General features: G+C 42.7%; 1 protein-coding gene across 1 annotated transcript in view; it reads left to right on the forward strand.

Moving 5' to 3' along the window:
- The window catches only part of LOC128793205 (glypican-5-like), a 434,089-nt gene extending 421,956 nt beyond the window's left edge, over positions 1–12,133 (forward strand). The window contains exon 9 of the mRNA XM_053952306.1: positions 12,030–12,133. Coding sequence (XP_053808281.1) covers positions 12,030–12,076 — 47 coding nt within the window. The 3' untranslated portion in view covers positions 12,077–12,133. The remainder of the gene's footprint in view (positions 1–12,029) is intronic.
- Positions 12,134–13,155: the final 1,022 nt, after the last annotated feature.

Here is a 13,155-nt window from a genome sequence, read left to right on the forward strand (position 1 = left end):
TTTTTTTCTTAGTCAATTTGGTTTTTGATTGCATAATGATTTGCATATTGCCTCCTAAAGCATCCATGACTCCAGCTGTCCCTGATTCTTTCAAAAGGCTTCCTATTTGAGGTCCAGGAATTGCATACAGCTTGTCCCACCATGTATGGAGAGTGCTTTTTGCTCATATATTTGGTTTTGACCCTGCTCCAAAGATGATAGCCAACAGCTCTTCTCTGCCGACGCTAAAGGGATGCTTGTTCTCTGAAGTGCTGCCTCATAAAAACCTTTTAAGGATTTCACATTCATCCTCTAATTAAGCAGGTGTCTAAATCTGCAAAGCTGCTTCATTCTGAAATCCAACCTGCCTCCACTTCAAAGAATGTTGTTTCTTTTCCCAAAGATGTTTTAAAAGTGCTTCTTTGACACTTCAAATTTGTAGGGTTATTTAAAGGCTTTGCTTCTCACCTGATTCCATATGTATTTTCCAAAAAATCTGAGAATACATCAGATCTGATGAGGTGCCTCAAGGACATTCTTTAATAGTGGTGCTGGAGTTCATATCTTGGACTGAAGATCTTTAATTGCAGTGAGTAACTGGCTCTTCTGCTTAGCCTAATGACACAGGATCCATTTAATGCTTCTCCTATCAGGAATCTAAATCTTTCCTCTTTAGGGTTTTTTTTGTTCTTCTTGTTGTTTGGTTTTAGTTACAAGCAATATGTCAGTGTGGCTTTGAATTGGTCATACCCAAACTCCAGGTAAAAAATAATGCATTTAGCCTACCTTATCCCAGGAGTTCCAATATGGAACAGCTCCAAATACAACCACTGACTTACCAGAATGATGTTTTGCCTTATGATACTGAGAGAGGCACTGTGACTTCAGTGTAGGAAGACTTCCTACACTTTAGTTTTACATCTGAAAATAAACAGTCATTTTTTGGAAAGAACGCTGTCATGATTAACTCAGGAACCCAACATAAACTACCACCATCCTAAAAGAGCAAACTGAAAATACTTCTGCTTCTGTAAGAAAAAGACAGGTTTTATTTGCATTTATTATGTCCTCAAGGAGACTCAGAGTTAACTTTAGAAGGAGTAAGGAATTCCAAAGGAAGAGAAACCCATGTCCTACACCTACAGGATTATGTCCTACAAACACAGACTACTACTTTTCCATCTTGCCTGTTTTCAAGAAAACAACATATGGATGCAAGGAATTTGCCAGAGCAAGCAGAAGGAGATTACACCAGATGTGAACCCTGTTCACTCACAGCGGTTACTCTGTGTTTTCTTGTGGAGTTTTGTCTCTGCAGCACAGATCCAAGGTAACACCTAGAACCTGAAAACCCTCAGAGAAGACTCAATCCTTCTGGGATTGCCTGCCCTGGTCCCACAGGCACTGCACCCTGATCCCAAGGGGGTGAGGACACAGGGTGTCTCTCACAGAAGGACCCCATGTTTTGTCCCTGCATTCTCACTGGCTCCCACATCATGCTGCCATTCCATTTTTTAAGGTACATGCAGACAATGTTAGGGATGCTCCACAGGTAGCCCACAGGGCATGAAGAAAAGGACAAGAGTTTCTGCTGATCTTCCTCCACCCAGGAGCAGGAAGGAATGAATTGTGCCTGAGACAACCCTTCAGTTTCAGAGCTATCCTTCAAAAACTAAAGGCCTTCCTTTTCATATGACTCATTAATTGTTGATTCAGGCAAGTGCCGGGGCAGCAGGAGGCTGCTCCCTTATCCTATCACACAAACTGTTACAGTGCCTGCCCTCTGTTTTCTCAGCCAGAAGCGGGTAGACTTTTCTAGCTGCAAAATCAATATTTCCCATTACAGAATAACTTGGTCTGCAGAACTAGAAAGTATCTTGGTCTTACTGGGTCTAAGATGTGAACGACCTCAGATCTTTCAGGAATTAGAAACTTCTAAGAGCGGCAGTGGCTTTGCTCTTCCCTGGAAAGCATCCATGGTACACAAACACCTGGTATGCACTGCTGTGTTCCTCTGGTGAGGTCACAGTTTAGCACTTGTCTTTCTCAGTTCCACCTTAAATTGGACGTACAGTTCTTGAGACACATTTGGTGCATCAGTTTCCTCAGGGAATTTCTTTAATTTAAGGAAAGGTGCAGAGACTCCAATTAACCTCAGATGAAGAGCCCCATAGTTCATTGTCTGTCTGGGAAAATGAACCTCAGGGAACAGCACTCTACATTGCATGTCAGAACCACAATGGGAACTCATGTTTTTGGCTCCTACTCTGACATGTAACCTATTAGAACAGTGTGAACTAATACGTTCATTCACCTCCCAGAGCCTTAAGTTTTTTTCTATGCAAAGAAGAAATTATATTTGCCATGGGTGAAATATCAAAACAAACAAAAAAAAAATCAACACTAATTGAGAATATCAGCATGTGCTAACTCACTACACAGTGGTTACTTCCCTGACCTTTTCTTACAGGCAGAACAGGAATTCTTCAGGGTAAATGCACTGGTAAATACTGACTTTCTGATGTTACTCACAAGAAAATGTTTCTATCCACAGACAGGCAAGGAACTAAGAGTAGCAGCTTGTTTTGTCTGAACAGTCAAAAGCACAAGGCTGATAGTTGCCCAGACCAAAATGAGCTAATAGGAATATGATTCCTCCTGTTGGATGCTCCCTGCTAACTCCTGATCACTCATCCTTGGGCAGAGCAGAACTTAGAAATGGGCTCCATCCTTACAGAAACACATGGCAGCACATGCAACAGCAACAAGATTCAAACCTGTACTGACTGAAAAACCTGTCAATGTCACCTCTTTGCCCCAGTAAACAGCTACATTCCAAACTGAGGCCCCCAAAACTGATACTAGAGTGAAAGGTGGCCCCAAGATGATGCAGAGCACACCTCTAGGGTCATTGTCCCTTTACCTTTTGCCCATGTTGGCAGCCAGGAGCCATCTCAGCCCTGCTAGTATTCAGTAGTCAACTCTGCCTCAGAAATTAGGTTTGTCTTGAAGGTGGACAGATCAGCAGGAGTCCTGCACTGTTATAAATTTCTCTTTCCGTGTATAGCTAACGAGCTGTGCAGAAACACCTGTATGCACCTGCAGGTTTCTTCAGATCCTTTTGTGAGAAACACGGGTTCATCTAGCAGACTCCAGGGCTGGCTCACACAGCAATTTCAAAAGGAAAAAATGTATTAAATATAAAAATAATAATGTCCCTAAAACAAGTGGAATATTCCTCTCAGTGAACAAATTTATTAGACACGCCTGAGTCTCCTATGTCTTAGGCAGTCCCTCGGGGTTTGTTTCTGGGCACACCTCTTGCTCCTCGGGCAGCAGAAGGCTGTGGGATCTCACAGAAGGTAAGAGAAGAGACAGTCCTGCTCACTGCTGTGTGCTTTGTTCTCCTGAAAAAGGACACAGAAATCACTTGAGGCCACGCTTTAAACAGCCAAATGCACAAACCACTGTGGAACATTTCATACTGGCCAGCTACAATGGACACTCTTCTGTGGATACCTAAGCTTGTAGTCCTCAACAAATCTGTGAAAATAGGGAAAAACAGGGAAAAATAAAGACGGAGTATTTCTGCTAGCATTTCTGGGGAGCCAGACTTGGGGCACAAGGCTGCAGAAAATGTAAAAGTGGCTGAATTACAGACTCTGGGTTAGATATAAAAGGGCTTAATTCATCATTTACTGAGATCAAAACAAGGCAGTGATATAATAATTGATTTCAAGGTGCTTCACTTTCCTGATGGTATGAGACAGTACTTTGTGTAGTCACATGAGCAAAGGTCAGTGAACTGTCAGCCCTCATTACCTGGGCAAATATTCTTTTGTGAACTCCCAAATGACTTCATAGTACATGGTAATGAGCACACGTCTGTAATGGTTATCTTCAAAAATCAATAAGCATAAAGTTTATAAAGAAGGCAAATCAGGAAATGGAAGGAATAATAATTAAAAGGTTAAACAAAAAAAACAAACAAAAAACAAAAAAAACCACCAAATAAAAACAAACAAACAAACAAACAAACAAAAAGCTTAAAAAACCCCACCAAAATTGCACAACTCAAGGAGTCCCAGAGAGAAGAAGACCTAAAGAATTATGCATTCCTGGGTGAACTGGTGGCCCATCTCTGTGTAAAATATCCTGTCTCAGAAAAGAAAGTAGAAAAGACAAAGGTACAAGGTAAATTCAAAAAAACTTACAAACTCATAAAGGAGAATAATGGAATCAGTCCTTCATGGTGTATATTTCATCTGCCTCCAGGATTTCACTTTTTGCTCTGAATTTGCTGTAACAATGGATCCAGGGTCCGCAACATCCTTGTCCCATCCCATTCAGGGCACATTTCCTGAACCATTGCAAAACCCTAACCTGGTTTTGATATCCCTCTTGCTTTGTAAACATTTCCATTTCCATTTAGCATGTTGAACTGCCTACCATCATGCTCCTAGATCCAAGCTGTCTTCCAGAACATTTTTTTCCTCATATTTGTTGTTAGAATATCAACAGATATTCATTGACCTCTTGCATGCTATTTACTAATCATTCTGCCTTTACAATGTCCTCTTATTGAAATAATCAGTCTAGATCTGTTTTTCAGTTCCACTCCAAGAGGAGTTTTCCTTCTGCCTCTTATCAGTAATTAGCACCTGCTTCTGAAAGGAGGTCTAGACATGAGCAAAGTCATTCAGGAGGGAGAGCACCACCAACTTTTGGTAGCAGTCTTCAACCAGGCTCCTCAGCAGGGTCTGGAGTATGCCCAGCAAGTGTAAGGCAGCTGAAATATTCCCTCCCCTAAGCAACAAAACAAGAGGTGATGTTTTCCCCCCTCCCACTTTCAACCTCTTACTTAAATTCATCACCACCAAATTCCAATATTGTTTGCCCCAGACTCATCATCTTCGTCTTGGAGGGGAGTAGGAGGAATAAAATGAGAAAGAGCAGCAGATCATAATAACAGAAAGAAGCAAAGTGCACAAAGTCATCCTTAGTCATTTGTTTGTCCTGGATAGGGAAAAAAAACCCAGATTTGTTCTGAGCAAACTAAGTAGGAAGTTATAAAATGTCATTTGTGGAGCAAAAGAAAGGTTATACTCTAACACCAGAGAAAAGTCACAGGGCAAAAACATTCTCAGATTTTATTCCTGTTATTGACACCTTATATTATTACATATGAAGGAAAATTCTCAATCTGTCAGGAAAATAAACAATACACAGAAAAATATAAAATTCTTTGTGTTATTGAAGGGTAAATATTTTCTCTTAAGGCTATATTGGGTTTGCTTCTCTGTTAGACTTCAGCTTTTTTTTTCTTACTATCCTTTGCAGTACAAATTATACAGAGGAACAAATTTATTATTCCACTCAAGAGGCAGTTATGAGTACATGTAACTCATGAGCTGAGGTGAAGGCTTAAGTTCATCTTTAACCCATTCTTTATTGTATAAAGAATATTTGATAACTACTGTGCATTCACCAAAGAGAGACAATCCACGGGAAATTGGATAGTGGTGCCTGCTGGACTTTATGGCCTTTGTGCATGATGACTAATTGATTAATGAAAAAAACAGATTACACAGTTCTCCAGTTAAGGAATAAGTGCTTTTTTTCCTGTCTGGGACCTAATGAGAGAAGGATCCCCAAGAGTCACCCACTAAGGAAGAAACAAGCATTTACATATAGTATAATGATGTGAATTCAATACCCACCCAATTTATTTTAAAATACATCTGTGCACATCCTTTGAAGATATCCTCTGGAAGAAATTCCTTTGTAATCTGTCCTGCTCCACTGGTGTTGACAAACATCTGTGTATGCAGCAGGGGAGAAGATGGGGGAATTTATTTTATCAGGTTTTCTCTAGTGAGGTTTAACCTTCCTTGGAGTCTTTCAGCTTCTCTTCCTCTCCTAATGGCTTCCCTCAGACATTTCCTTTTAAGCAGTTCTACCATGTGCAAGATCCACATTTGACTTAGATACTTAATTCAAGCAATTTATACCAAGGGCTATTCTAATGCCAGACAGCTGGACCAAGCCCACTTCCATATTAAGGCAGATGCATGTGCCCAAACCCCTTTGATCCTGCTTCTCATCCTCCTCCAGATGCACTAATCAACAGCCAGCAGCAAGGTGAAAAATAAATAATATTGGTTTATCTTTTGCTCCTTCAGCAATAAACCCTCTCATTTTCTACCAAAGGCAAAGATAAGCCCTGTAAAGAGGTCAGAAGCTCCAGAATCTGTTGCATTGATTTATTCCCACATGGAATAAAATAATTTATTTGAAGTAGCTTATTAGACAGTTGCATCATGTGGCATTTTCCTTCTTCTAAAACAAGACTGGAGCTGATGAGCACAGAGAGAGAAAGAAGATCTGCACTACAGTGAGCAGTGGCAAAAGCATTGGGCAAGGCAAAAAACAGGGGAAAGGAAGGTGAGCTGAGGAAACAGGAGGAAAAAATGATGGTGAAAAAATACTTAGTAAGCTCTGATTTCCAGGACTAGGCTTGCTGAACTCTTATCACACAAAAATTCACAAAAACATCAATAAAGACTGGAATACTTAAAAGGTACTTAAATAGAGCAGGTGTACAAACCCTATGGGAGCTTCACAGCAATATGGTTTGAGTCTGCTATATATAAAAAACCCATCTAGAGAGTTTGACCTATTTGAGTGACTGTCAAGTGGAGAAGAAAGAGATTGTTTTTAAAGATAATTTGGGGCTCAAATATAGATTAGAAAATAGACTGGCTTTGTCCCAGCCTTCAAAAAGGTTGGCTGTTCCCAAGGCACAGGTGCCTGATTAGGACCTTACATGTGTTTTTGTACACTTTCCACGGGTTCAGGAGAGGACGTCGCTCCCTCCTGAACCTAGCCCACATGTGGAAGGAAAGGCTATGGCAAGTGTTGTCCCAACACGGTGGCCAACCCCAGGGGACAGGGGCAGGACATGGGGCCAGACAATGCCCAGGTACATGACCTCAGGCCCTCTCAGGAGGAGCTGGCCAGATGGCCGTGTCCCCCTCAGGGGAGCTCAGGAACCCAGATCACTGCTTCCAGCATAACTCCAGCCCTCCCAAATACAAATCCTACATGAGATACCCCTGTCCCTGACAGGAGGATGGAGAGGACACAGCCCCAGCCACCCTCATCAAGGGAGGGGGAGACAGGGCTGCCAGGCTCATGGAGCTCATCCCCTCACCTGAGAGCTGCTGCACGCCTGGGGCTCCTTGGGTGCATTATGAACCCGACCACTATGAACCCCTGTTACACCAGCTGGTGTAACAGGGTGAGGTTTGTTCGTGGGGAACAGGTGGGGCTGTGTGAGGGACGTGGCTGCCCCAGCCACCTCCGCTGAGGGAAAACGGGAATGCCCCGAACAGATGGAGACGTGCGGGGAGTGGAGGGGAGGTGTCCGCTCATCTCCTGCGGGCTGAGGGAAGGAGTGCTGGGGAGCTGCTCCTCCGGCTCGGCCCGGCCTGACCCCTCTGCCCATCACCGGGTTTGCTGTGGGCTGGTTTTGGTCAGTTTGAGTTGTTTGCCCCGTCCTGGCTGTGCTTCCCGTGCCGCTCTGGGGGTTTGTTTAGGGCCGGGACACCCCCTCCCCTCCGCTGCCCTCAGGGCCGGCCGGTTCCTCTGTGCCCTCAGCGGGTGTTTGCCGGCTCGGTTTGCCACCGGGTGGCACGCTCGGGGCTGTGTACCTGCGTGGCAGGGCTCAGGAGCGGCAGTGCTGGGGTCACTTCCCTTCGGGGTGCTCGTCCTTGCGGGTTAGAAATCTCCTGCAGGGTCTCTTCCTGCCCCGCTTCACCTTCCCACCTGTACTGTTGTGCTCCTCTTCCCTCACTTTTCACCACAACCGCCTTATTAAACATAGGTAAAACAGAAACGTAAATGTAAAACATTGCATTGTGCATTGATGAGCTGTAAAACACTCTTGGGCATGCATTGTTCTAGCTCTAAACCGAACATGAGAAAAGTTCTCATGTTGTCGGGGATCTAAAGAGGCAATGCAAAATCTCTTATACCACATCTTCTCTAATTTTGGAGACCTTTGTCATCGTTTGCTGTCAGTACTTACTGCTTTGAAATGAGAGATCACAGTGGTATGTGCTGTGCCTATTCGTAGACAGGCCCTTCCTAAAGATGATAAATTCCAAGTAAAAGTAGAGGGGAAGTAAAAGAAAGAGAAAACATCTTGTGCAAGGTCATGCAGAGGTCACTGGGGAAAAAAAATAATTTATTGGGTGGTTAAAAAAAAAGTGACAATTGCAGTGTTTTCCACCTTGATCCCCAGTTCACTGGCACTGATGACCCAGCAGCATGAATAGATGTCAGTGATGTAGTGTGAGCACTTATATCTGGTGTCACAGACTTGAAAGTTTCTCTGATGTAACTCAAATGATTTTGCAGAAATAGAAATTTTAGGGAAGATCTACTTGGACTGTGCGTGTGCTGGCAATTGTGAAAAGTGATGCTCATGGTTGTGTGTATCTCTGCATTTTTAATCTTATGGACAGAAAGTTGAAGAGAATTTAGAGTGAAAACCAAAAGCAATGTAGAAGCATGAAATTTATAAAGAAGCTTTCAGCCAAGGCAGATTTGTTTTAAGAACCCTTAATGAAAGCTAAAGCTGTGTTACGGTAGTCCAGACAATAAATAAGGGAGAACAACTAAGTCAGATTCCACAAATCCCAAGTACAAAGCTTGTTTAGGGAAATTCACAGAATATGCACTTGGAGATATCTCCATCCCTTGGTGGTTGCTTTGAATCTGAGCAAAAAAAAGGAGAATGAAAATAATTTTATCCCAGACACCCCACTAAAAATGCAGAATGCCAACATTGTTCAGTTTGTCTCTTGTTTACAGGTCTCCCTGTTTCTATCTCCCATTTCTCTCCTCTGCCTGCAGACATATATAGAAAATAAAATTAATTAGAGAATTTGTATTAAACTTTAGCTGCATAGTTATCTTGACTTTTTGAGAGTTAAAGGTAGATTTACTCCTCCACAAACATCTAAATAATGTTCACTCTCTAGTCCCCTGTCTCTTCATTAAATTTTACTTTGTCAGTTTTTTTTTTTTTAATTAGTCTTAGCAACTTGCCAATGCATTTTTCCACCATGGTGTAAATACGACTGACTTTTAGTAGTGGTGTCTGCTGAAAGGCTACAGAGGCAAGGCTAGAGTCAAAACCAGGGTAAAATCCTAAGTAACTGGCTGCTCTGTTAATGCATAATCAGATTCTCTAGCGACAGTGATTTTGTCAGTACACCATGCTCACTATATAATGTTTCGAATCCATCCCCAAATGCTTCATTCACGCTATTCAGCATTCCAAGTACCATTCCTCCCACCCATCTGTCTGGCACATGAATTGCCAAACACCTTTCCTCAGTTGGGTCTTGTGAAGTTGATGCAAAAAGAGATGCAAGGTGGCTCTCGCTGAAGTCCTGCACAGCCCCAGAAGCACTGTGCTGGGGGAGTGAAATCCCCAGAGCTCACCTTGGAGTCCAGCAGCAGCACCAAGTTTGGTTCACTGGAACCAGTGCTGCTGTCTCCCTGGCAGATCTGGGGATCTTTGGGCTACGTGAAATTCTTTCACCACAAGGTAATGCGTGTCATTTTCTAACTTTGAAACATGCATTTATGTAACCTTTTCTTATTGTATGTTGGATGTGTCTTATTCTCATACTTTTCAGCTTCCTTTTTTTTCTTTTGTAGTAATCTGAAATTAAATTAAAAATAAAGTAGCATTATTTATCCAGCAGATGGTCAGTGGGTCACCAATACCAACTGCTTTTTTTAACAGCCCTTGTTCAAGTAATGAGTACTCCTGGTCATAGGTCCAGTGGCGCAGCAATTGGTTCAAGTGAATCAAAACCAGCACATTGAGCCAGTCCTTAAACCATCCATTGCTTTATTGCCAGCTTCATATGGATTATAAAATGAAATAAGACAAAACTGATCTTATGCTGTTGGTTAAGTTCTGCCACTGAGCACTGAAGAGAAGGTTGATAGATCAGCTTTTAAAGATGCTGTGTGAGTAACCTGGAAATACAGGCATTGTCTGACAGAGGGAAGTTCTACATTTTTGACTTTGTATTGATTTTGATTGCCAGTGCAAGTACTATTTAAGCAAGAAACTATTCCTCTAGGGCCCTCAACTTAACGCAGTAATTGTAGCCTCCTTATCCTGTTAAAATGAAGAGAATCGGATTGCTCTGGTTGAACAGCTGCTTGAAGTCAATCTGTGTCCACTGTTAAGGGAAACAATGTTAGTGAAGGGAAGCAGAAGGCAGCAAATCAAAGTGATATCCTGAAAGCATTTTCTGCAGATATCTGGAGAGTTCATGGACTATTATGAAGCATAGAAGACATCTGGTCACATTTTTATAATCTCATCAGTATATATAGAAAAGTCTTCTCCTGTTTACCTTGTCAAGAGCCATGGAAAGGCGCATATATTTCTTTATATGCCTGTTTATCTTATTGCTGGGGGGACATACTGATCTTAACTATCCAAATCAGCTTGATGTGTCGCTAAGTCACCAAGTTCTTTCACTGTAATATCTGACTCTCTCCTGCTTATTTATAGCTCTTCATTGAATCACTTTGTGAAGCAGGAGGCTTGGGGATATTTTTATACTGTGTTCTGGGGCGTGTTGTCTTTCATCTGCAAGTGCTGTGAAATCACCCTTTCCTGCTCAAGAGTACTACTGTACTTTTGTTCAGCATTAACGACACCTCAGTGTGGTTTGTGGGAACACTTTACTTCTCCCCTGGAAGGAGAATACTTAATTGGCTGATTCTGCAGGCACAGTTGCAACTTCCAAAATCCAGGCGTGTTGAATTTTTTCTGGTGCCCTGCTCCTACAAGTTAACATGGACTGCCCCACCAGGTTTACTGGGTGCTGTGGAATCCCAATTAGACCAAAAACATATTGCAGAACCTAATGTTGATGAACCAACATAGCAGGCTTTATTTACTGTGATTTGTTATCTTGACCTAGTTTGCTGTGGACATTTTTTTCCTAAAAATTAACTAAAGCCAAAAAATATTCTGGCTTTATTTTGCCTGTAGGACACCATATTGTGCACTGTTGTGACATTTGACAGTATGTCTTAAACCATTACTTTTTGTTTAAATTATAAACATACTGGACAATTTATTTCATTTACATGATCATGTTTCTGAAGACCACATAAGGCATCCATGAGGAGTGTTTTTGCTGTCTGCCTCTCGCTACCTGTTTTGACAGAGGTCTGTATGACATGTCTCCATCTATCTGCATAACTAGTCAAGTCTATTTTTTTTTTCTTCACTCTTCCCTTCCACTTCTAGACCACCCTAGACCTGTACATGATGTCCAGTCTCTGTCCTCTTCCATCTCTGCTAGGGATACAAGCAGTTCCTTTGGAGAATGACATGGTGTTGCACGTCAATGCTCACTAACACTATATGTTGTAGTCTGAGGGGGTTTGTCTGAGCAATGGCCAATTTTCTGCTACCTAAATTCTGCATAAACAAAAGTGGTTACTTAATAGCTGTACCATGAGATTAAACTGTCAGACCTGCCTCATGCTGTTCCAATTGTTAGGTCATACCCACAAAATAAAATAAGCTGTGTCCTTTACAAAGCAAAATTGTTCTCCCTTCGCACCCTGAATTCTGAAGAGACAGGAGATCTAATGTGTTGTATACTTCCTAAAGGAAAAGGGGAATTGGATCCATTCATATGGAGGTCACTCCTTTGGAGGTTACATCCAATGCCTCCTTCACAAACACTGATAAAGGAACCTAAGTGGTAATGCCTGATTTTTTCAGGGCTGGCCTGGGATGCTTCCAGGTGTTCTGTCACATTTTCCCTGGACAGAGCAAGCTGTGCTCAAGTACTTGGTGTAGCAGGAGCTGCCAGGAACCTGCCGCAATTCAGTGAAAAGCATCAGCTGCTGATGCCCCAGTAAAGGCGTGAGACTGGATGCAGTAGCCAGGATCAGCAAGATCCTGCCAGATGACTCTGCCTTGTGTCTCCCTTCAGCAGGAGATAAACTTCTGGATCAGGCAGTTGCAGCCTCCCTGGCCTAGGACTCTGCACCACTTTCCTTGGCAACAGCCTGGAGAGGATACTGGATGATGGTGGCTACTTGGCTAAGGATGTTGGAGAACAGGCTTCTTCTGCAAGAGGTAGGTGGGAGTGGCTTGTTTGCTTGGGGTGTGAGGATAGACACTAACTGGAGTTGAAGGGCTGCTTGCAGAAGGAGGAGCATTTGGCCACAGCTCATGAGAAAAGTGTGAGAAACCACTGAGCTGAATTGAGAAACTGAAGGAAGATAAGAAATCAAGCTTAAAGAACATTAAGTCCCTGTTGTTGTACTGGGGTTTAGTCTCACAAGAGGTTGCAGTTTAGTTATAAGCAGTTCAGCATGTTGAAAATTCAAAAATGTGGATCTGACTTTTTAGCACTCCTGCTGTGCCTTCAGTATTGCAAGAATGATGGGATTCTTCAGCCTGGAGAAAATGATGCTTAGTGGGACCTTGTTGCTCCCTACAAATACCTGAAAATAAGTTGTAGCAAGGTGGGGTTTGTTCTCTGCTCCTAAGTAACAGGACAAGAGGAAATGGCCTCAGGTTGCTCCAAGGGAGGTTTAAATTGGATGCTGGGAACAATTTCTTCCCTGAGAGGGTGTTCAGGCATTGGAACAGATTGCCAGGGCAGTGGTGGAGTAACCATCCCTGGAGGGGTTTAAAGGACATGTAGCTGTGGTACCTGGGGACGCAATTTAGGGTGCGCTTGGCAGTGCTGGGTTAATGGTTGGGCTGGATGATCTTAAAGGTCTTTTCCAACCCCAGTGATTATATGACTATGAAGATCCAAAGTCAAGCTGAGTTTAGAGCATATTTCTTGCCATCGTCTCACACAAAGACTAAGTTAAAACAGCCAAATGACGCAGCTTTTCTCTCACAGTGAGCAAGGCATCTGGTGTTTTAATGAGAGCTGTGCTACCCCAGAAATGTCTCTTCTCCTCCCCAGTGCATTGGCTCTATTGCCAGCCCTGCAGCACAGACATGTAATTGAAATGGTGTTGGAGATGAGGCTGTAGTGGGTGGTGTGTTCTGAGAAAGGGAAGTTCCCAGCCATCCTGTGGTGATCAGTTCATGCTATC

This window comes from Vidua chalybeata, chromosome 10 (genome assembly GCF_026979565.1).
Source record: "Vidua chalybeata isolate OUT-0048 chromosome 10, bVidCha1 merged haplotype, whole genome shotgun sequence".
NCBI lineage: Eukaryota > Metazoa > Chordata > Aves > Passeriformes > Viduidae > Vidua > Vidua chalybeata.